Source organism: Erythranthe guttata, chromosome 8 (genome assembly GCF_056151865.1).
Source record: "Erythranthe guttata isolate IM_541 chromosome 8, IM_541, whole genome shotgun sequence".
NCBI lineage: Eukaryota > Viridiplantae > Streptophyta > Magnoliopsida > Lamiales > Phrymaceae > Erythranthe > Erythranthe guttata.
This window is the reverse complement of record NC_142540.1, coordinates 14,689,500-14,714,694: the sequence shown is the minus strand read 5'-3', so window position 1 is coordinate 14,714,694 and position 25,195 is coordinate 14,689,500. Positions and strand designations below refer to the sequence as shown.

General features: G+C 31.0%; 2 protein-coding genes across 2 annotated transcripts; both read left to right on the top strand.

The window, feature by feature from the left end:
* Positions 1 to 9,631: 9,631 nt before the first annotated feature.
* LAZ1 (organic solute transporter ostalpha protein (DUF300)) lies at positions 9,632 to 15,442 on the top strand. Its single transcript, XM_012995433.2, has 8 exons — positions 9,632 to 10,053; positions 10,160 to 10,216; positions 10,361 to 10,469; positions 10,640 to 10,824; positions 10,933 to 11,021; positions 11,261 to 11,522; positions 14,454 to 14,705; positions 14,798 to 15,442. Exons 1-8 carry the CDS (start codon positions 9,874 to 9,876, stop codon positions 15,146 to 15,148), a joined length of 1,485 nt encoding a protein of 494 aa, XP_012850887.2. The 5' UTR covers positions 9,632 to 9,873; the 3' UTR covers positions 15,149 to 15,442.
* A 4,264-nt stretch (positions 15,443 to 19,706) lies between these two features.
* On the top strand, positions 19,707 to 23,992 carry LOC105970532 (QWRF motif-containing protein 3). Its single transcript, XM_088821133.1, has 6 exons — positions 19,707 to 20,985; positions 22,229 to 22,348; positions 22,442 to 22,558; positions 23,262 to 23,351; positions 23,528 to 23,635; positions 23,754 to 23,992. Exons 1-6 carry the CDS (start codon positions 19,801 to 19,803, stop codon positions 23,820 to 23,822), a joined length of 1,689 nt encoding a protein of 562 aa, XP_088677259.1. The 5' UTR covers positions 19,707 to 19,800; the 3' UTR covers positions 23,823 to 23,992.
* Positions 23,993 to 25,195: the final 1,203 nt, after the last annotated feature.

Below are 25,195 nucleotides of genomic sequence, written 5' to 3'. Positions count from 1 at the left end.
TCTTATAAGCTTAGCCAAACACCCTCTTAATCATAATATGAGATTGATAATTTTTTACTTAATCCAAACAGTGTAGGCTATAGTAATCAATAAGAGGGGAGTTAATCCCATCATTAAAAGCAAAAGGGCCCTTAGTAGATTAAGGTTTAATTCCACTTTGCACCCTTGAAATATACAATTTTGGCACATTACACCCTCAAAAATAATAATATCACTTTGGACCCTCAAAATACAATAAATCATTCAAAATGCACCAGGAATTGAATAATAAAGCAAATGTCATTTTTATAATAAATTGTTATTTTCTTGAACCTCCAAACCTAATTTCAAGCGGACAAAGTGCGAAAAAATAAAAATTACACCAGATTATTTAAACAAACTATATTTTCTCACAAAAAACAATAAAATAAGCTTTTATCACTAAAATATTTGATTGATGGATCTTTTATTGTATCTAGTTGAAAATATTAGGTACTAATATTTAGAAGAAAATGTGATTTTCAGATAACTTTGAATGATTTTTTTTCATAAAATATTTTATTTTGATAAAAAAAATATAATTTTAAATATGTTGATGTAATGTATTTTTATTTTTGCACTTTATAGTTTCAAAATGATTGGTGAATAAAAAAAATTTGACATTTGGCATCCTAAAAAAATATCACTAAAAATATTAGATTACATTTTTTAGCTTTAAAAAACCATTTTGTGGTGTATTATGCATGATTTATTGTGTTTCGATGGTGTAAAGTGCTATTAATATATTTCGAGTGTGCGAACTGCCAAAATTGTATGTTTCAAGGGTGCAAAGTGGGATTAAGCCGTGAATTAATTAAACATGATTTAAAATAATTATCCACTAAGCTAAAAATAACCGCCCACCAACTATGAATAATAAATTCGATTAATAAATAAATAAATAGAATTGGTTTAAGAAAGTCGAAACATTTAATTGACTTCAAAAGTCAAAATATTCAACAAATTGTTTATCCGACAAAGTCCATAGCCAACCATTATCTGACCCTAATGGCCGGGCCGTATGGTTTTCAATATTCAGCAAAATTGGGTGGTCGGTTTGGGTAGGTAATTGACAGATAACTAGTAACTTACCCGTGCGATGCACGGGAATCTATTCTAAAATTAAAATGTATTAATGACTAAAATACGTCGAGGATATAAATCGAATACCTCTATGGATGAAAAGAGGGTGTGCTAATACTATTCATGGGGACAATTTAAAAAAATGAAAATATAATATAATCCAAAAACTTATAAAGTAATATATGTTTCATTTGATTTAAGTACCAATTAAACAAAATAAATGATAAAATAAATTATAAGAAATTATAAAATTGTGACACAAAAAATAAACATTATTTGACCCAAATGGTAAAACTATCTCGTCCAAGACACTCGAATTCTTAACATGAAATGAGATTTTAGATCTTCTTCAAATTTCAGTTTGCAATCTCAACAAATCCGTAATCGAGACCTACTTCATAAAAATCAATCTCGTAATATTGCATGTCGATTTCTTTACATTGGAATATCAAACCATTTTGTTTTAGGGAAATAAATAATTTCTCTAAAATGTTTTTTAATGATCCAAATAATACACACACATAATGTCCTCGCTGGACTAACAACATCCATTTTCACATATGTATATTTTTCTATATATTTTGCACATTATTTTTAATGTGTTTTTGACTTTTTTCCTTCACTGACCAATGTAGATTTTTTGTTATATTATTTATATATTTCTCTAGTTAGTATAGGTTTTTCTGCAAAACCAGTACTTCTAAATTCTAATATGTTTGCACAAATAATTATTCCTATTTCAAAACATACAAAATCAAACATTGTCACAAATCCATCTAGGCACAATGTTGCTAATATATCATAATATTGGAATTACAGTGAATGAAGAAGGATGAATCTAATGTCATGTACATAAAGATTCAAAAGATTAATAGCAAAAAATTGTTATGAACGTACAAAAAAATAATATTTTACGTAAATATTAAAAAAATGATAAAAATAAAAGAATTATTACGATACATACAAATTAACATTGTAAAATGAAAATATAAAAACTAAAGAAGATTTATATAAATATATTCAACAAATCATATAAGAATCTCTATTACAAATAACGAAATACATACATGAGTTACTTTAGTATTTTTTATTGCATTATCACCTTCATTAAACTCAACTTCTTCTTCATCGAAACTAAACTTACAATTATTGAATGTATAATCAAAGATGCAAAACCAGAAGTATTTTTTTTTTAAAATCCATCCATATAATATATCTAAATCATATCTTTGCATACTACACAACACCACAATGCTTCTCTCTTACCGACGTCGCCGCATATAACACACACGATGTTATCCATGGATATGAAAAAAGGAAAGCAAAACAATGATTCGTTAGGTTATTATACATAGGCATACCTAATAAACGAATAACGTAATAAACATTTGACGATAAATAAAATGCTTCAAAGCGAGCATGCACATCACACAATACTGATCGCATTATGAAATTACAAAACATAAAGATGATTTTTTTTTTTAAGGCGAGGACCTTCGTTTAGCATGATCATAACAAAATGTGTTGATAAAGAATGAGATAAATGAGTTTGTGTTGATGGTATTTATACTTAATTTTCACATACTAAATAAGTTAATAAAATAACCTTAAGGAAACAATATATTTTATTATTTTTTGTGTAACTTGGTTAGAACAAATCAAACAAATTCAAACAATTAGAATTACTAAGAATCCGAAATTATTGAGATGCATAATAAATAAATGCGATTGTTAGGGGTACTAAACAATTATTCAAATCACGTGTATTGATTTGATAATAACATTAAATAATAATGTATTAAACAGAATCATAAATAACATAACCAAGGAAACATAACAAAAATAACCAAACAATCAAATCAATCAATCTACCTCGTAAAAATTGGGTAATGGATATAACAAAGTCAAATTAAAGATATGAAAGCATGGCTTTTAAAATATTACCACTTTTACGTGTTTATTAGGTACAAAATATTATGCTCATAATTTATTTATCATAATACACATATTGATTTGATACAGTAATAAATAGAAACCTAAATAATATCAATTTGTATATAACAAAGGCAAACATAATAAAAAATAAATAAACAAATAAAATCAAGTGATCAATCATATCCTTAAAATTAATACTTTTAATAAGAATATCAAACAAATCAAATCAAGTCATTAATTATATCCTTAAAATCAATGTTTTTCATAAGAATATCAAAAAATCAAATCAAATTATTATTTTATGTTAATGTAAGATATTATTTTTTTCTCTAAAGTATAAGTTGATATGCAAAATAATTATTACAAATACTTATGTTACAACATTATCGGAAAATATTAAAAAATATCATAGTGAAAGATGTGAGGAAAATTAAATAAATAAAGTAATTTATATAATTAAAAATTACTAAAATAATTAATTCGTAAATAAATGTAATTAAAAATAAAAATCTAGTTAATAATGCATTTTATTAACTAAATAATTCATTAAATACTTAATGGAATAATATTGAAATATATTACTTATATATATATACCAAATATTAAATTATTTTGGATTCAAAAAAAAAATATTAAATTATTTATGACAATTTAAATATATTTTATTCCATTAATTGACATATTACTATTCCATTAATATTTGTATAATTTCCTAAGATTGAGTATCGAAAAAGAACAACTCGATACTACATTTTATTCAATTAATTGATATATTACCATTCCATTAATATGATAATGCATTAGTAAAATAAATTAATGTAAAATTATAAAACAATATAATTACTATAATGAATTAGTGATGATATATTAGTACTCAACATTTCAATGAAGTTAAGTAAAACAAATTAAGAAAAAAAGACGAAAACAATAAGTTTCCAAAACAAAAAAACGAACAAATGATCCAATTTACACAAATTAAAAAATGAAATATATAAAATTTTAAATAGCGAAATTGCATATATAACCATATACTAAATGAGCTTGATGAAACAGTATTAAAAATAATTACAGACATAGATAAAGAATAGAAAATTGTTAATTGCGTATTATTTTTTACATTTATCACTTCGATGATGGTCTTTTAAGGAATGAAAAAAATGAGTATTTTTTCTCGCACAATTCATATGAGATTCACGAAATTCTGTATACTACTTTGACGCAACCGATGTCGTCACACATAGCACATAGGTCGATGTTATCTATAATATCTACAAAAATAACATAAACAAACAACAAATAACATGTTAGACTAAATACATGTATATGTGTAAATAACCATTAGACACATTAATTATATCAAAATAATGAAATAAATAACATGTAAAACTATGAATATATGAACAACAAAAATTACAGAAAAATACAACATTTCCTCTTTGCAGCCATTTCGGGCATGACCTATTTTTTATTTTTATGCGAGTGTAAAATTCGGGTGGAGAGTATGAGTGAGTGAAATGGATTGGAATGAGTGGTATTTATACTTAGGTTTTATATAATAAAAAAGTAAATAGTAAGTTATTATGGAAATACACATTTAATGTTATAATCTTAACCAATTATTGTTGATTAGATATTTTCCATGAATAAACCATATGAATCAAAACCAATCAACTTAAATAGGTAAGAAATCAAATTATATGACATAAAATTGAGGAATTGATTGACAATTTATAGTAAAAAAAACATTTAAAATTCAAAATTTGGAATCCGAAAATTTAAATTTCAGAATTTAAATGTTGTTTGGTTATTAGCAATGTTTTGAAACCGAACCGGACATCGAACCGGACAGATGACTGGGTCACGGTTGGACCGGTCCAACCGTGGTTCAACCGGGTTTTTGGCTTTTTTTTTTTTTATTAATTTTAAAAATTTAAAATTACTCTATTATATATATTTTATATTTTCAGCAAATTCTTTTTTTTTTTTTTTTTTACTTACCCTACCTCACTCCACACTTTTTTATATATATATTTGTCTTGCCAGTTTAAGTTTTTTGTTTTTTAGTTTCTCTCTCCTCTCTCATTTCTTCATCTTCCCCGTCAATCCCTCATTTTCTTTCTCTTTCATCCAGTCACTGCCTTCACTGTTATTTTCTCAATTTCTACATTCTCTCCATCTTGAAGTAACATATATCCCTCATTTCGTCCTTTTTCTTCAGCCATGGATCCGACCAGCCACAACTCACCGCGACTCAGATCCAGCCACTCCCGATTCAGATCCGACCACCCTCGCCAATATCCGACCAACCACCACGAAATTCCGACGGGAATAATCATTATTGAGCTAAAACCGGGGTTTTCTCCGATTTTCGGTTTTACCGGTTCTTAGCGGTCAGACCGGATTTTCGCCCTTTGACCCGGGTTTTTGGGTTTTCCGAGTTTTGGTAACCAACCGGACTGGATAGGCAGGCGGTTCGCGGTCGAACCGGTTGGACCGACCGGTCCGATCCGGTTTTCAAAACATTGGTTATTAATATATATAAAACTAAATTAATACATATACATTAAGTTGGCAAAATATTTTTAAAAAAAATCCATGTATGGTGATTAATTAATTTATTGGTATATTCATTTGAATTATTAATGATTTGTAAAAATAATAATTATTAGTATTATTATTTATTATTATTAAAAAAAAAGTAAATTCGAAAATATATATCATAAAAAAATGAGTGTTCTATTTTAAAAAAAAAAAGACATTCGAAAAATATATTTCGGAAACTCAAATTAAAACGTGAGATAAAAATAATTAATTAACCGTGTATAAATAACTAAATATAATTATGATTATTTCGCTATAAAAAATAGTGTGTAAAATATGATATGCAAAATCGAATACTCGTTAAAAAATCGAGTGTTCTGAATTTTAAAAAAAGAATAAGCGAAAAATATAGTTCAGAAAATTAAAATTATAAAAAATATAATTTTTGTAGAAATGATAGGATATTGAATTCATGAAATATTATATATAAATATGTGGTAATTATTAAATGATTGTGTAAATGTAAAATATGAAAGGACTTAACAACATACCTAAATAAAAATGTCACATAATCAATTGAAGAATCCACCTCATCAATTGAACTCCAACTAAGCAATTTTGATAAATGACATCACCATTTGCCACATGTCAATCATTGAGGGCATAGATCCTCTTTTTATATTATATATAGATTATGTTAGGATAGTAGACTAAAAGTCTCGCTTTTAGCTACATAATTTTATTATTGAATTAATAAAATAGTTTATTATCATTTTATGAGAATCTGCCCTAGGGTATTCAATGCATTTAATTGATTGTTTGTCAATTAATTAAAAGCATAAGTCTAATATTCTAATAGTATTCGAGATGGTGTGCTACGGCGCATAAAAAGATCATTTCGAAAGTTCGTTTAGAATATAAAGATAAACGTTCACATCTAGATGGAAATGGGCTAACCATTGGTAAAAGATTGTAGCACAATATTTAAATGATTGGTCTTGATCACAGTAAACAGCGAATAACATTTGTAGTTATTGTTTTGACTTATTGTGCTAGCACACCTGACATGTGTTGAACCGGACAAAGTGAAATAATTGTGTCATCACTGTTCAAAATGAACCTGTATTATTTCTCGTTGACAGTAAATTACTTACTCTCTTAATCCCTAGATAATTAACGTACATATTTAATTGATGATCTATACTTTGATGTCACAATGGGAGAGATTCCTATATTGAGTCAAATGGCCCCCAGTGCGTTGGGTAGAGACATTAAGAATTAATAGGTGGGAATTAATTATCGAAAGGAATCCACATCTCTGAAATATGAGATTGATAATAACCCTTGAGTAGCTTATAAGATTTGTTTAATTACATTAATTTCATAGTGGGATTAGGATAATTTTATTTTGGATTATGTTCATTTCATAGTGAATTTCGATAACTTTATAGTGGATTTCGATAAGTATGTAGCGAATTTCAATTTGATAACCTGGTAAAAAAAAATTAAAAAAAGGGTACATTACAAACACCCCCCTGAGGTATGGTTAAATTACAAAAAAACCCCTCTTGTTTGGATAATTACATCTACCCCCCTCAACTATGATTTTTCCTTACCTTTATGGTGCCAAATTCAACATAGTCATCTAGATTCCGTGAAATGTGCTCTAGTTTGTACTCTTTGTGTAAAAAATACAGTTTTCGATGCACCACAAACTGATATATACAAGCTAAAATTCACATATTATGGTCATCTTGCTTCATAATGTAGAGTTTGAATGGGATAAAACGGGTACAAAAGTGATAATATTCCATATAATCTCGAAGATTCCACTAAATTTGATGAGTTGAGGGGGGTGGTTGTAATTATCCAAACAAGAGGGGTGTTTTTGTAATTTGGTCATACCTCAGGGGGGTGTTTGTAATTTACCCTTAAAAAAATATTAAAAAAACATTGAAAAAAACAAAAGAATTTTTTTAATCAAAATAAAAAAACAAAAAATTAAATAAAACCTTTTTTCCAAAAAAATTGGAAAAAAATATCGAAAAAAACCATTTCAAAAAATGAAACTAAAAAAATTGAAATTCAAAAAAAAACAGAAAATAGAATAAAACCATTTAAAAAAAATTAAAATGAGAAAATGAAAAATATAAATAAGAAAAAACTAATATAAAATAAAAATAGAAAATAAAAATCAAACAAAATTAAAATAAAAATAAAAAATAAAGAAATGCAAAAGGACATTAAATGGAGGTAATATGCACCTAATAAGTTTAGTTAGGGCATTTTGGGTAGTTTATATCAGTTGGGTTTATATGAAAAATCGAATTAAAATTTGGATTTATCAAGAAGTCAAAATTGAACGAGGGTTTTTTTATCAAAATGCGGCAAAGAAAAAAAAGATATTTATTGCTCGTTATCACACCACAGTCAAAATAAAATGAATGTATTATTAAGAGTTTTGTGCAAAAAGTACCCCTGTGTTATCTTGAAATAGCAAAAACCCCCCTGCGATAAATAAATTAGCAAAAACCCCCCTTGTGAAATTTTATAAATAACACACATGACCCATTACCTATTTATGCTTTGACCCAACATGCAAAGACTAAAATGCCCTGAGTAAAAAGCAGGGTAATTATCAGTTTAACGGGTTTAATTCTCTCTGTTTCACAAAGAAAAAAAAAGAAGAATAAGAAGCGTATGTATTCCTGAAAACCCTAAATAATCTCACCAAAACCCCCAAAAATTCCTACAGAATACATCTTTCCTCACTCGATTCTCAAAAAAAGTTGAAATCGTTAATGTGATTTATCACAAAAGCAAAGCCGTTTACATCTTCTTTTCCTTAGGTGAGTTGCACTTTATTTTTACATTTTATCGAAAGCCATTAACAGCTATATGTGTGTGTGTGTATATATATACCTACACGCCTGTATGTATATACCCACGCACACGAATTGAGTATGGGAATTTTGAGTTGTGGTCCTGCTTTTGGACATTTATGAAAATAAAAATTGTAACTTTTTTTGACCTCTTTGGACTTTAGGTGGGGTTTTGACTTCGTGAAATATTAGGTGGGGTTAATTTTTTCATATTTCTAACATTTTGTGGGATAGCAAATTATAGGGTTTTTTGTCTGTAGCTTTTAATGTTTGTTATTAATTATCCATCTTGGATTCTTGTTGTGTATTGCTCTTTTCACTCATTCCTGCTACAAAAGAATTATATGTGGGGTATATCAGAACTTAGGGATTTAATATATTGTACTAAGGACAATTGTTTATTGTGCTGTGTTGAGTACAGTGCTTTGAATGTTAAATTATTTACTTTATAAAGTATATATTTTAATAATATTGTTCACTTTAAACTATAAATGTGGTTCATTTTTAATTATATTTTTCTTGTTTATTTATACAGGATGAATCACATGTGTAGACCACCATCAACAAATGAGCCTTTCACAACAGAACAACACTCAGTAGATGATAATGCTCCAAGAACAGCAGAGCCTCTAACAACATATAGACCTCCAACAAGTGAAGAGCCTGAGCAACCTTTAACAAATGAAGTTCGTCAAAGTTCTTCTGAATTTGATGATTCAACAGATGAGGACTACATCCAACATGATTATGAGGATGATGTGGACATTGACTCAGATGCTCCTTCTGAAGAATTGGAAGACATTGAAGGCTCTTCGGATGATGATATATTTTTGGAAAAAAATATTACCAAGAAAGACCAAGTCAACAAACTGAAGGCTATGTTGAGAAAAGCTAAGAGGCCTACACCAACAATCCAGAAGTGTAGAATCGATCCATCTCCATCAGGGTGGTATAGTGAAGCAGATGAAGATGATATTGAGAACCTCGATAATTGTGATGAGAGATTTCCTGTATATACTGAGGGACAAGGTATGAAGATTTCCTGGATAATAGGTAATGGGTCATGTGTGTTATTTATAAAATTTCACAAGGGGGGTTTTTGCTAATTTATTTATCACAGGGGGGTTTTTGCTATTTCAAGATAACACAGGGGTACTTTTTGCACAAAACTCTATTATTAATTTAATTTATTTAAAAAATTCAAAAAATTGGAAAATACACATAATTTTGTCCCTCAATTGATCTGACCAATCATTCAGTCGTACGCTCTCTCCAATTCAATTCAACCCACCCCCTTCTCTCCAACAACGAATACAGATATACGAAAGCGAATCATATGAGCTGCTGCTGATCCACAATTTAATAAAATATTAAAAGAAAAAAAGGAAATTGGAATTAAAGCTGAGAAGAATTGATGCTGAAGAATATCATATATTCAGGATTTTTTAATAATTATTTGAATTGGGTGAGCAGCGGCGGCGAGTATTCAACACCCATATGGGCTGTTCTGATCGCCGGAGTTTCCGTCGTCGTCACTCTCACCCTCTCCGTTTACCTCCTCTTCGAGCATTTATCCATGTACCAGAACCCCGAGGTCATCATTTCTCCCCCTTTCCCTATCATTTTTTTTAATTTTTTTTAATTTTAATTTTTTGTTGGGGTTGGGTTTTTCATATCTGTTGTTTATTTTATGATTTCAGGAGCAAAAGTTTCTGATTGGAGTAATATTGATGGTGCCTTGCTATTCTATTGAATCAGTAAGCTTCTATTTTTCTGTTTAATGGTTGTGAATTGGTGATTGATGAGAAAGAGACTTTTTTTTTAGTATAATTTGAATGAGATAGTTTCTTTCTGGCAATGGCATATTTTCATGTGTTTTAATTGATAGTATTTGGGTGCAGTTTGTATCGTTGGTAAACCCTGCAATTAGCGTTGATATCGGGATTCTTCGTGATTGCTATGAGTCCTTTGCCATGTACTGCTTTGGGAGGTACCTAATTGCTTGTTTAGGTATGGGTAATCAAACTTAACTTATCAAAATTAATCCTTCTGATTATCCCTATTGGATTATTTTTATGTGTTTAAGTTCTTGTTTCTTCTTTTATACGCCCTGTTGAGGAATTTCGTGCTACCCTAAATTGACTAACCCTCATTGCATTTTCCGATGGTTATTTATTTAGGTGGAGAAGAGAGGGCAATTGGATTCATGAAGAGGGAAGGACGTGCGAGTTCAAAGACACCGCTGCTAGATCATGGCCATGAAAGGGGAATCGTAAACCATCCTTTTCCACTGAAATTGTTTTTGAAGCCTTGGAAACTTGGTCAATGGGTTTATCAGGTCATCAAGTTTGGAATTGTTCAGTATGTAAGTCATCATGTTTCCAGGAAATATTTCAGTGTGTTCGTTTGTCAAAACCCTCCCTTTTCTTTTATCATGCCCATGACTGATTAACTTGGTGAATTTCAATGGCAGATGATTATAAAACTATTTACTGCCGTTTCAGCTGTAATTCTTGAAGGTTTTGGTGTATACTGTGAAGGAGACTTCAAATGGAACTGTGGGTAAGTTACGTCCTATGGATATTTTAGATAGAGTAGATATTAGAACTTTTTTATTTTCAGCCATCATTGTTGAAGCTTTTGATGTATATTGTGACGTGACTTCAAATTGGAATATGTGCTCCCATTTTTGTCCCTTTTAGTGATGGAAGATAAATCTGTTACAACGTTTTTGACAAGCTTAAATTAAATGAATAAAGAGAAACTTGACAGCTTTAACAGTGTCATTTGTTTTTTTGTAGGTATCCGTACCTGGCTGTGATTTTAAATTTCAGTCAGTCGTGGGCTTTGTATTGCTTAGTTCATTTTTACACGATAACAAAAGATGAATTAGCACACATCAAACCACTGTACAAGTTTCTGACGTTCAAGTCGATTGTGTTCTTAACTTGGTGGCAAGGTGTTGCTATAGCTCTACTATATGCTATTGGTTTATTTAAAAGTCCAATAGCTCAGTCACTGCAGTTTAAGTCAAGTGTTCAGGACTTCATTATTTGCATCGAGGTAATTGTTTTAAGTTGTATATATACAGTTTTTTTTCTTGCCACTGCTTTCATTCGATATTGTTTGCTACGACTTTGTATTTGCTGTAAAACCTAAGGTTATGTTGTTGGCTTCACGAAATCATGTGACTATTTCTGCCAGTTAGGGTCATGCTTTGGACATAATCTAGATTAATTGATATTGGTTTCTTTCATTAGTTACAGCAAAGAATAATTTATTTGAGGACAGGCTACTTGAAAGATCAAATTATCGACCATAATTGAAACATAGTTCTGACTTATTGAACAGCGGTCAACTATAGTTAAAGTCGCAGAAAAGTAAGTGGGAAAATTTAATAAGTATGATTTAAATCAAAGATATAGAGCATTCAGAGAGTTACTGAGACTGGATTTGACGGCTGTTCAGCTAGAGCTAAATTATTCTGGTGACTGGTCCCATCCACTTTTCACAATACTTGGTGTCTGTTCACTGCTATACGCTGGAAAAATTAGGAAGCATATTGGAACTTGCATGATTTATTATTTAACATACTGGCAAGTGAAGACCACACAGTTTTACATTTTAATTGCCTCCGAATAAACCTGGATGAGCTATCAGATAACATCCAAAAGGCTAAGATTTCCATTTTCTTAAATTTTCGGAGTTTATTGGATGTGGAGACTGTAAGTTGTAATATGCATATTTTGTTAATGTCTGCCTGCTTCTTTTTCGGAAATTATTGGAACTAATCTTGAGCTACCGATCAAACACAATAACTCAAAAGATGTGGAAATTGCAAATTAAATTTCTGACTATAGGTGTTTTTTGTTGGTCTTATGTGTTTCTTTCTAAATTAACTTGAGATTATTTCTTCATGTTCATGCCACATTCGGAGTACCATTTTTACATATAAGAACTCCCTTCATTGCATGAACCAATAGTATTGCCCTACCTCGAAATCTATCCAAGGGATGGAAAGGCAGAGGCTTTTGGTATCCCTTTTAATCAAGAGTTGGGGCCTCAAAATAACTAGCCAATAAGATTTATCTCATGCCTTTTTTCATATAATGGGAGCTCTTATCAAACATTAATATGTTGTGTATTGCCGATGCTATACAGGCAGACACTGTATGGCCCTTTAGAAATCAATATACTGGGTTTGGACTTATAAATAGATCCACAGCCTTTCAAGCACTACCAATAAATTTATTGCATTTGATTGGCAATGGCGGTGATGTTAGTTCATGAATCATGCCTAATGGAAATTAGTTTGAACTTGGGCTGGAGGTATGGGGCAATATTTCTTCGCCATTGTACATTGTTTTGCTTGGACAATCAGAATTATAGTCTGTTTAAGCTTGAAAAATAACGTAGTAGTCATTTGCAATCAAATTATAGTCATTTCTGTGGTTGTTAATTATATATTATTTTTGATTTGAAGAGGACAGTCAAGTTTTTATATAGTTATTCTAGCTCTAGTGCAGCGAGTTACTTCTTTTTCTTGGAGGAGAGTTGAGGAGGAGTTGAATGTTCGTTAGAAACAATTTTCTGCTTGCTACCTGCCTTTCTTGAGGTTTTTTTTTCCTCTTGGATATGGAAAATGCGTTTACATTGGTTGTAGTTGACTATTTAGGTTGTATTGAAGTGTACCAACCCTATTCTTTCCAGAGTACTGCAAAACAGAAACTATGGCCGTTTTTGCACCTTTTTCCCTGAACTTACCATCTAAAAGACACTGTTACCCCTAAAAAAATCATGCGTCACGCACGTATCCAGGTTTCTGGCCAGAAAGTAGACAAAAATGGCAAATTTGGGGCATGGTTCAACAACTAATTGAGTTTAGGGAAAAACGTGTAATTTCTTTTTCTTGTGGGGTAAATTGCAATTCAGCATACAACTCAGTGGGAAAATTCCAGTTGCCATTTAGATCTAACATAACCAGATTCTTCAGACCTGGTTTACACTTCCATTCCACTTATATTTCTAGAATCCGCATTGCTTGCTAGGAGACAATGTATTCTTGCTATGGCTGGGAGGTCGACTTTGGCAAATAATTTGCTATTTGATGGAATTAAGATTGTGGATGAAATCATAAAATAATGCTGATTCAATCTAGAGAAGCATTTCAGAGTCACTACGCACTACCATCCTTTCTCAAAAAGGATGTAGTATTGACAATGAATAGATCGATACGTATAAATGAAGCCTTGTTCTTTAGTAAGAAATACACATCGTTCTGTGTCCATCAGATGTCTAGTCACTTATATCCTTACAGTATCAAAATGGTCGGAAACTTTTACTATTTTTCCTTCATGGAACAATTGAAGCCATTCTTAGCAGCAGGGTTCTTGTTCCAGTTTTCCTTTTTCTTATTTTTTTTTCTTCCAAGCCTTAGAAAGTAGTGATAGAGCTTTTGGTGAAATCTAAATTCTCTTTTGATGCCAAGAACTTATGAACAACCTAGTGGAGATCGATTCTGAAAATCCTAGAAAGGCACTTCTTCTTTGTTTTGTTTTGTTTTGCTGTCTCGGTCTTTGCTTTGGTTGCATTTACATCTAAAGTGATGAGTACATAGTAGTTGTACGAAAACCTGCAATCTGATAGAATTGCCTTCCTTTTATTTGTTGTTCCTAACTCAAGAGAGTATTGTTTAGCAAAGTATTCCCCAACATCTCAATACCTGAACTCACGTCGGGTATGTGGATAGAGAAAGCATTCATTTCTACATTTTAACTCTGCAAGTAAGGGCGGTAGTTTGATTAGGCACTCGGGATCAAACGAGTAAATTATGGGTTCATTTGATTTTATGTGGATTCGGGAAATTGTACTTTACAATGCTTTTCTTTCACTTACGAAATCTGTTCCCCGTTCGTGACCGTCATGGCTTAAAATTTGCTTGTAAAATGTTGTCTATAAGTTTAAAAGGTATGTATATGTGTTAATCCAGGACAGATGGGCATTGCTTCAGTGGTTCACCTCTATGTTTTCCCTGCAAAGCCGTACGAGTTAATGGGAGATCAATTTTCTGGAAGCGTTGCAGTTCTTGGTGATTATGCTTCCGTTGATTGTCCTTTAGACCCTGACGAGGTTAGAGACAGTGAACGCCCCACTAAGCTCCGCCTTCCACAGCCCGACTACAAACCTAGGAGTGGGACCACCATCCGTGAAAGTGTTCGAGATATTTTTATCGGTGGTGGCGAATATGTAAGTTCGATAATATATTACAAAATTTATCAAATCCGTGGAAGATATTTGCAAATCTTATATTATGGAAATGTGCTTGGCTATGTATGCAGATTGTGAATGATGTGAAGTTTACGGTGACACAAGCGGTGGAGCCAGTAGAGAAAGGGATAACAAAGTTCAAGCATAAGATATCTCAGAACATAAAAAGGCACGAAAAGGGAAGAAGAACGAAAGACGACAGTTGCATAGCCACCACATCTTCACCGACACGTAAATTGATAAGAGGAATAGACGACCCACTCTTAAACGGGAGCTTTAGCGACAGTGCTAATTCGAGGAGAAAGAAGCACCGTAGGCGTAAATCTGGTTACACGAGTGCTGAAAGTGGCGGTGAAAGTAGCAGCGATCAGATCTTTGGTGGTTATCAGATTCATGGGCGGAGATGGCTTGTCAAGGATTAGTTTTCGAAACGCAAAATCAATTTTTTTGGCAGTTATTTTCTTTTTCTGCCTATCTTGAAAATATCATTGGATGATGATGGAAGAGGTGAAAACTGTGACTAAAGGGCATGTAGATTTTGTTACCCATAAATTGTTGTTTGATGTTGGAAGATAATATTTACCCTTCAAATTGTTGTATAGAAAAAAAAGAAAGGGTTTCTATTTGTTACAACTTGCACTGAATGATTCAATTGTCTATTATTTCTGGAGTTGTTCTTATATACATAGGCTATAGAATTGTTGTCCTTTTCGGTACATTTGAGTTGGAATTCGAAACTTTGATCGATAATTATCGATGCAGAACAATAGAGAATGCAATAATAGTGTTTGTTACCGAAAAACTTATATGCTTTCGGATAATAACATCTCTATTGTGTACTTTTGACACTATCCCTACGTTTTTGTAAGAACTTTTGTTTAAGGATCGCTTCTGTACTTTTGATCGATGTATATGGGTTATTTCTATGCTACAACCTGTGGTTATATTGGGCGGACTGTTACTGTTGATTTGCACACACCGATGTGGGTGTGGGTGTGTGTTTGTGTTTGTGTGTATATTAATGGTAGAAATAGACTGAATAGTATAAACCCCTATAAAGCTTGTAATGCCTCCCTTATTTTGATGCAGTAATTAAATGAAGATCTTTTTATGTTCAAGATAATAACATGTATTGTGGATATAGTTTACGGTTAAACATACTTTGTATTTGAGAACTTGCATTAAATATCTTCTAAACTATTAAAACAATCAAATATGACTGCAATTTATAGGCTTAATTCCACTTTGCACCCTTGCAATATATCATTTTGGCACTTTGCACCCTCGAAATAAATTAATAACACTTTGCACCCTTGAAATACAATAAATCATGCATAATGCACCCCAAATAAATTTTTAAAGCTAAAAAATATAAATTTAATATTTTTAGTGATATTTTTTTAGGAAGCTCATCAATCATTTTGAAACTATAAAGTTCAAAAATGAAAATACATTCCATCAACATATTTAAAAATTACATTTTTTTTATCAAAATAAAATATTTTACGAAAAAAAATCATTCAGCTATTCGGTTATCAAATATTTTCACCTAATATTTTCTTCCAAATATTTTCACTGAATATTTTCAAGCAGTTACATAAAAGATCCACAATCGAATAATTTAGTGATAAAAGCTTATGTTTTATTTTTCTTTTGTAAGATAATGTAGTTTTTTTAAATAATCTGGTGTAATTTCTATTTTTTCGCACTTTGTTCGCTTGAAATTAGGTTTTTTTGAGGTTCAAGAAAATAACAATTTTTTTTTTAATTTTGTACCCCGAAAAGAAAAACACTAATGAAAAATAAAATTGCCTTTATTATTCAATTGAGGGTGCATTGTGAATGATTTATTGTGTTTTGAGGGTGCAAAGTGCTATTATTGTTTTTCAAGGGTGCAAATTGCCAAAATGGTATATTTTAAGGGTGCAAAGTGGAATTAAGCCCAATTTATATCAGTAGAATCAAATATACCTCTTAAATTGAATTCATAATCATATATGTTTAAATTTATGTAAAACAAAATAAAGTATAACTTTCTTATATATTTATGGGATAATTAGCAAGAACCTCCTCATCTAGGGAAATGAGTTAAGGAAACACACCTTCCAAAAATAATTAAAGAAAACTCCCTTAGCTAATATTCCACCCAAATGTTACTTCTTTTATTTTTAAGAGTTGATAAACTGTTACTTCATATTTTTAGAATTAATTTTTGAAGTGTTTCGATAATGAGTTTATTTGTCATTTTTATTCATTATAAGTTCTTAAACAAAAAAGTGGGGTAGGGATACTGATTAAAAAAATATCTTATTTGCTCTCCAACAGCTTATTTAAAAAAAAAACATAAGATCTTTTAAAAACAAAATACCAAACACTTTGGAAGAGCTTATAAGCTCTTAAACATCTTATAAACCATTTTTAACATTTTATAAGTTTAGCCAAACACCCTTTAATTAAGAGTGATAAGGGGCACATTTGATAAAAATGCATTAATGCGTTATTGGAATTCTAAAATGATAAATAATTTGGGGGGAAAAAAACACAAAGACAACAATATGGGATAGATGGGGTACTTATTAATTAGTCTTATTGTTTTTTTTACTTAAGTAAATTTTATAAATAGTATATTGTAACTCAAATATCAATTTATTTAAAAAAATTATGAAAATAAAGAAAAAAGTGAAGTAATAGACGTGTAAATATAAGGGTGTATACGTATAATTAGACGAAATGGAGGATGCATATTTTTTTAAATTAGATGCAGTCTGGCTGTAACTACACCAAATATCAGTGTCATAATGTAGTAAATTCACACTTTCTTTAAGGAAATGTGTTGTAAATTTGACCAAAGTGATCATAACATATGAGTAACACGAAAAAGGACTTGATTGTTTCAAACAGTAATCATGCAGAAAAATTCAAGATAATAAAAATTATCAACTATCACAATGAAATAACAGAAATTTTAATGTGAGAATTTTCCATGCATGAATTAATATATAACAATTTATTTTAATTAGTTGTTTTCTTGTGGTTTTATATTCTTATTGATTTCACTTTTAGAATAATTTTATTTCATCATAGGTTTTGATACATAAGTAGAACATGAAGTTTTGTAGTTATTTAATTTTATTTAAAAATATATTTTTTGTAAAATATAGTATGTAACTTTTATTAAGTAGTCATAAGTTATATATTAAGTAAAATCATACGTAATCACATGCAACGCACGTGGTGCTTGCTATCATTTTTAAATTTATGAAAGTTTTCAAGCTTTTTAAAAATTGTTAATACTCATATAATTTCCGAAATTCTGAAATATCCAAAACTTTTGGAATTTGAATAAACTTCTAGATTTCAAAAAAATTGTGATTGGAATTGAAATAAGTTTTGTCCTTAAAAAAAATTGATTTTTTTCGAACTAAATAAGATTTCATCAAGAAGTCCTTGTCAATGTATGCCATATGAAATGTGTATTCTAATCAAGTCAAAGCATATACAAAATTTCTACTCTTAAAAGTCACAAAGTAATTATACATGTACAAACAATTGGTTTTTATTGAAATTACAATTAGGTTTGACGAAATTTACAGAATAATTGATAAGCTAAGTTAAGAATCTTTAATGCCTAGAACCCACATAATCTCTCACAAGTGTTTTTTATTTATTTATTGAAGTGAGATAAATTAGCAAGACAATGATTCGGATCAAAAGTGCATTATTCAATTTTAATTGTAGTGTGATCACAATCACTAGTATGCCTGTTTAACATCATGTTAATTCAAAGGCTATTATCTTTACCTATTCAAAATGTTGTATGACAAAATTTAATTTTACAAAGTAAAAATAAAATAAAAAGGGAATACATGATGCAATGCCCTTAATTATAAATATTATATGGTTGTCATAGTTTTTATGTATATCGTTTGTTAATACGACGAACCTTATAAGCTTGTTGTATTGTACCAAAATATTTGAATTGAGTGTCAAAGCCGGCAGATACATTAGGTAATTTCATTATTGTTTGTAAATGTATATGTTTTGACCCCCATTTTTTTTATAAATACAAGTTTTTCCAAAGCTGATGGACTCCGCCTAATGGAGGACAGATTAAGGTTAATTTTGATGTTTGGTCTCCACTGAAAAAAAAAAAAAAAAGAGACTATTTTATGATAGCTATGGTAGTGCAAATCTGGACAGGAGATCAGTGCATTTGGTGAAGCGTTGAGAGAGTTCATGGAAGGCCGAAGGTCGGAAGTCGTTGATTGTAGAAGGCGATTGCAAACATGTCATTGATTCACTGCAGGAAAGAGATCCATCCTTTCTTCCATTTGGCGCTTATATTAAAAGTTGTCTTCTTCTACTTTGATATTTTAATTTTTGTGTTTTCTCATTTGTTAAGAGATAATGTATTGGCCTTGCTCATACTTTGACGAACTCCACGAACCATAACACGTTCGATTGCTTTTGTCTCCCTAAAAAATGGCTTTCATAGCATAATGAAATATCTTTGTTTCCCAAAAAAAAAAAAAAAATGAAAATCATAGCTCAAATTATTTTGTCAATATCTAGAAATAAAAAGCAAATCCCAAACAAATCGAGACTGACTCGTGGCAAATAGCTATTTAACCCCCCAAATTAAAACCCACTCAATATGCCGGCTAAGCTAAACAACACAATCCTCAAACAACACTCCTTTTCCAAAAAAATAAAATCATTTTTTTAATAGAAATTAAAACATAAATTATAATTTAAAAAAAAAGAGCATAAGTTTCATTTTGTCACAATTCTATCATTGTCTCCACTATCCCACTACTCAAAACTCAGTCAAAACCAACCAACTAAAGTCCCAAACCACCCCTCAAAACCACCAAACTCCCATTCCAACACGAGGGCAATTACGTCATTTCACAATAAAAACCAGAAATCCACGGAATCGCCGGCTTCGGTATCTATCTTGCCGCCTTTTTTCAAGCAACATTTGTTTTACATCCTCACTCTCATTTTCTTTCAATTTCTTTCACCCTTCAGTGCGTGCGTGTGTGTGTGTGTTTTTCTCTGCGGGTGGTTTCCGATGCAGAGCCACGGCGGAGCAGCCGCCGATCAATCGCCGAAGCCCGGGAAGAAGCCCAAATCTCGAGAAGTGAGTTCGAGATTCCTCTCACCAACCTCCAATAATAATAACTCGTCATCTCCAAGCAGCCTTTCGCCATTAAAGCCAATTAATCATAAACCAGCAGCAGCAAGATCTTCCACCGAATCAAGAAAGCACAAAAGCTTCGACCACTCTTCGGGCTTTTTACGCGGGCTCTGGCCCTCTTCAAAGCCCGCCGACCACCTCGGACGAAACGACAGGCTCACAGACAACCTCGTTCAACAACAACGCAAAACCAAACAAAAACCAAACCCAGTAGCACTGTCCTCCCTCGGCCGACAAAGAAGCTGCACAGAATTCAGCAGATTTGAGGATGACGACGACAAAAAGATCCAGAAAGAAAATCACAAACCCGCCGTTTTCGGAGGAGGATCCATGAGATATACTGCCACGTCAACAGGGAAGTTCAAATTTCCCGCGAAATCCTCCTCCAAATCTTCCATCAACGATCAGAACGATATTAATATCGATCATGTCGTTCCAGGAAGATTTTCCGTAGACGAGACGGCGATCAGAAGGAAATCATCCGCCCGAGGGTTTTTATCCGATTCCGAATCCGAATACAGTGATGCTTTATCCGCCGGCGGCGGCACCACCATTTTCGACACCCCCGCGGCGTCCTACATGGCTCCCACCGTCAGTTCGAGAAAACACGGCATCGAAGTTCCTTCGAAATTCATGCACGATCTATCATCGTCCAGGTCACGAAGATGGAGCGCTGATAATAGTAATAGTAATAGTAATAGTAGTAATAATAATAATTCTCCGAAGATTTTCTCGTTGAAGAGTGCGATGAAGGGTACTACTAATAATAATGGGAGTTTGGATTTTTCGCCGACGAATTCGAAGCCTCCGACGAGTCCTTCAAAGGGAAGAAAAGGAGTGGGAAATATTCTAAGTATGGGGATTTTTGATTTGTTGAAAGGGAAGAAATCTTCTTCTTCTTTGAATAATAATAATAATGCCGTCGCAACGTCACCGATGGGGCCGGGGTCGGTTGAGAAGGTTCATGAATTAAGGTTGTTGCATAACAGTTTGATGCAATGGAGGTACGCTAATGCCAGAGCTCAACTTGTCAATGGGAATGTCATTCAACAGGCTGAGGTATGTTTGTCTATATATATATATATTATATATATATTAACTTCTTGTTTTTTTTATTGTTTTTTATGACCTAATTAATTGTTTTCACATGTTCAATATGTTAAATAAATATAGCTAAGATTCTCTTGAAATATTAACATTAAAGCACTTTCTTGAAGTGGATCCCACGTACATGTATAATGTATGATAAGATACATGAGCACGTACATAATCATTCGATACATATGTTTATCTAGGATTCGTGATGAATATTATTTAATGCGATCGATACATTTACCTGAATACCTGAGTATATGGGTAGGCTAGTATAAATAGGTGTGAAGTTTGTACTTGTAATTCAACAAGATTTAGCAAGATTAAAATAAGAAGAAGATACATACTTTTTAATTTTTTTCTTGTTAATCTTGTTCACGTATTTCCGCTAAATATTCAAGTCATTCGTGACCAATGAAAAAAGTCAATTGAGAATGCAACACATTGGACTGGAAGAGATCAATGATAAAAAAAACATGATGATATATATATAAAAATTTGTTTTCAAAAGATGGAAAACAAAATTTCACTTAAGAAGCATGTGAGGTTTGAATTATATTGTACTCTTCCATTTTTTTTTGTATACACTTGTAGTAAAGAAAATTCGTATACTTAGGATTTCCTAATGATTAAATAAGCTAAGATTTTACAACTGCAATTTAATTTTTAAAGAGACAAGCTAAAACCATCAGAAATCACTAACTAAGCCAGGATTTTAAGTTCGCAGGGGCGTAACGCATTAAAAAAATTATTAGGGGGCCCTTAATGCTATTGTACAATTTTTTTTATTATAATAGAGACTTGAGAATGCACCGGCCCTACGTTGGCTCCGCCAAATGCCGAAATCAGCATAATTTCGTTCATTGCATAGTTTAAGTTTGATTAAAAATGGATGATTTTTTTTCTTTTATCTTTTGAGAATTCGAACAATCGAAGAAACTACTAATTCATCCGATTCTAACTTCAGCATGGTTACAACTCCTTGAATCCAAAATTTGTTGATCGATTAGACTTCCAGACATTCGATAGACAATTTCCCGATAAACCAAGTTAATAGAGTAGCCAAATATGAAACACCACCTAATATAATTTTGATTAATATGAATTTTCTTAGCAACCAAACGAGGTCTCAATGTGTCAGCGTTAACAAATGTTGACAAGTATTGTATAGTAATAAGAAAATAAGTATAATTTTATATTATTTGTGCAGAGAAAGTTGGTGTATGTGTGGGATGGACTGATTAAACTTCGGCAATCTGTCCTACAAAAGAAATTGCAGCTACAAAAGGAGAAGCTCAAAATGAAACTCAACTATATTCTTCACTCTCAAGTAAGTATATATATAGCAATCATAATTAATTATATCATAAAGTTGTAATTCTTTTTTATTGATTTTATGTGAATTAATATTAAAAATTTACAGATGAAGGCACTCGAAATGTGGGGAAATATGGAAAAACGACATTTATCAGCCATTTCTACTACCAAAAACCATCTGCATTCGGTTGTTTGCAGAATACCCCTCGTTGACGGAGCTAAGGTATACATATGATAAATAATAAATTACATATATATATGGTTGGGATTTTATTTAAGTAGAATCACAAAGAGATTGTAAAATCGTAATCGTAAACTGGTAGTATTAAATATCTTTTAAATACAATTGCATGTCACGCATGTTATATAAGCCTCAAAATATATAATAATGTATCTTTTAAATAAAATGGTAGATTTAAATGATTTTACTCTGAATATTGAAGGATTGTGACTTGATTATGATTTGAAAACGTAAAGAGTGGTAAAGTCGTAAAATCTTAGAACTATAGGATGTTAACCGGGATATTGACTAATATGCATACACATACTTGTAGGAACATCTTTTCAAATACAATTTAGCACTTGGAGTGACAAAAAATATTAATTTAGCGGGATATTAAATATTTTATAAAATAATAAATACAGAAGTTACATGAACTGTTAGATAACACAAAATACTCAAGAAAGACAAAATCTGATTATCGTTAAATTATTGTAATGAATGAGTGTTGAATATATCCGAATAAGAAAAAACAACTGCATAGTTGTTGCTAGATGAGATAATGTCATATAATGATGATTAAATTCAAGATGATATTTAACCTCTTCAATGTCAAATAATTAGAACATATCTTGATCAAAATTGTGAATTGATAAAATAAAACATGTTGAAATTGAGAATGTGATCATGATGGTCATGAATTCAGGTCGAACAAGAATCAGCTTCCAATGTTGTGAGACATGCATCACATGTTGCAGCATCCATCGACACGATGATAACTACTTTCTCACCGGCGGTAATTTGATTATCGTTAAAGCTTTAATATATATATATATATATATATATATATATATATATATATATATATATATATATATATATATATATATATATATATATATATATATATATATCATGTTTGTGCAATGTGTGAATGTGTGTTTCTGTTTGCTTATGTCTTGGTCGTTTTAGATTGAGAAAACAGTAGTAGTGGTGGCTGAATTAGCAACGGTAGTCTCACAAGAGAAGCTGCTGTTACAAGAATGCTTTGAGCTTTTCAGTAACATTTCTGCATTAGAGGTCACCAAATCTCTCTCTCTCTCTCTCTCTCTCTCTCTCTCTCTCTCTCTCTCTCTCTCTCTCTCTCTCTCTCTCTCTCTCTCTCTCTCTTATTTGGTTGTTATTTATGCATGAGCAGATAGAAGAGCGGAGCTTGAAGGGTAGCATCATGCAGTTAAGGACATTGCAACAGCAACCATACGTCTAATTTGCATAACATTGTCTTTCTCACTTGTATGTATTTATCCTGGCAGAATTATTAACATATAATCATATATATGAATGTCAAAATACAAAGCTTAATTAGATATGATGGAGTATTATTAATCTTGGAATTTGAACAAATAGTAAACAAAAAAATCCATCTGATTTATGTAACTCTTTTGTGCGTCTTCGTGCATGTTTGAAGTTGATCTGTTTTGTTTAGTAGGGCCCGAGTGAGGGTGCCAAATCCGTGAAAATCTATTATGGAAGAAAACCCGTGCGTAGGTGTGCAAGTTGGAACGGAAATTCCAATTTCACCCGGTTCTGATCCGAAAAGTTCCGATTTCGGAACAACTTTTTTCATTCCGACTTCCGAAATTCCGATTTTCGAATTTTTCCGATTTTTTTTTATTGGAATTGGAATTATATAAAATAAATTTGGAATTTCCGATTTCCGATCCGATTTGATTTCCAAAATTAATTCCGAAAATTTCCGATTTTTTTTTCCGAAAATACACCTATAAATAATAAATACCAAATAATACACCTATAAGTTTTGTTTTAGGATTTTGACATAATGAATTGTTGTTAGAAGTTTTATTAGATATTATGTTGTGTTTATTTTTATTTATTTTTTGAACTGAAATTTAGTAATTATTAGTTTTACTTTTATCGATGTGGATGTTCTTACTTTTGGAAAATTATGAACATTTAAGAAAATATTCCCTAAGTTTTTGAAATTTTTAAGCTTATGTGATTTCCGATTTTTTTTCTGAAATCCCGAAATTTCTAGGCCTTTTGGAATTGGAATGAATTTCTAGATTCCGAAAATTTTAGAATTGGAATTGGAATTGATTTTGTACTTCCGAAACTTTTTGGAAATTTTCCGAAAAGGCTAATTCTGATCCGATTCATCCGACTTTCACCCCTACCCGTGCGTTTGTGTTTAAGATGAGTTCTAATTTCTTTAGAACCCGACTCATTCTGCACCGTCTAAGTAAAACAATGTTATTTTACTTATAATATACAGTAGCAAATTAAGAATATGAAATACATACTTAAGATAACATATACTTCATAAATATATTATACATGTTGATTGCAATATGTGTATACAAAAGTATGAAAGTTAAACTAAGTACGATTGTAGAATTAGTATCATAAAAATTAGAAAAAAGAAATGTACTTAAAGCCAGACATGATTTTATAGACATCCAATGGAAATTTACAAAAAAAAAAAAATTTGAGGTAATTTACTAAAGTCATGAAAATTACATGATTTTAATATGTGTAATTTAGACATATTAAAATGTTCAAAATCATAAAGTACATTTCTAAAATGTACAAAATCATAAAGTACATTTCTAAAATGTACAA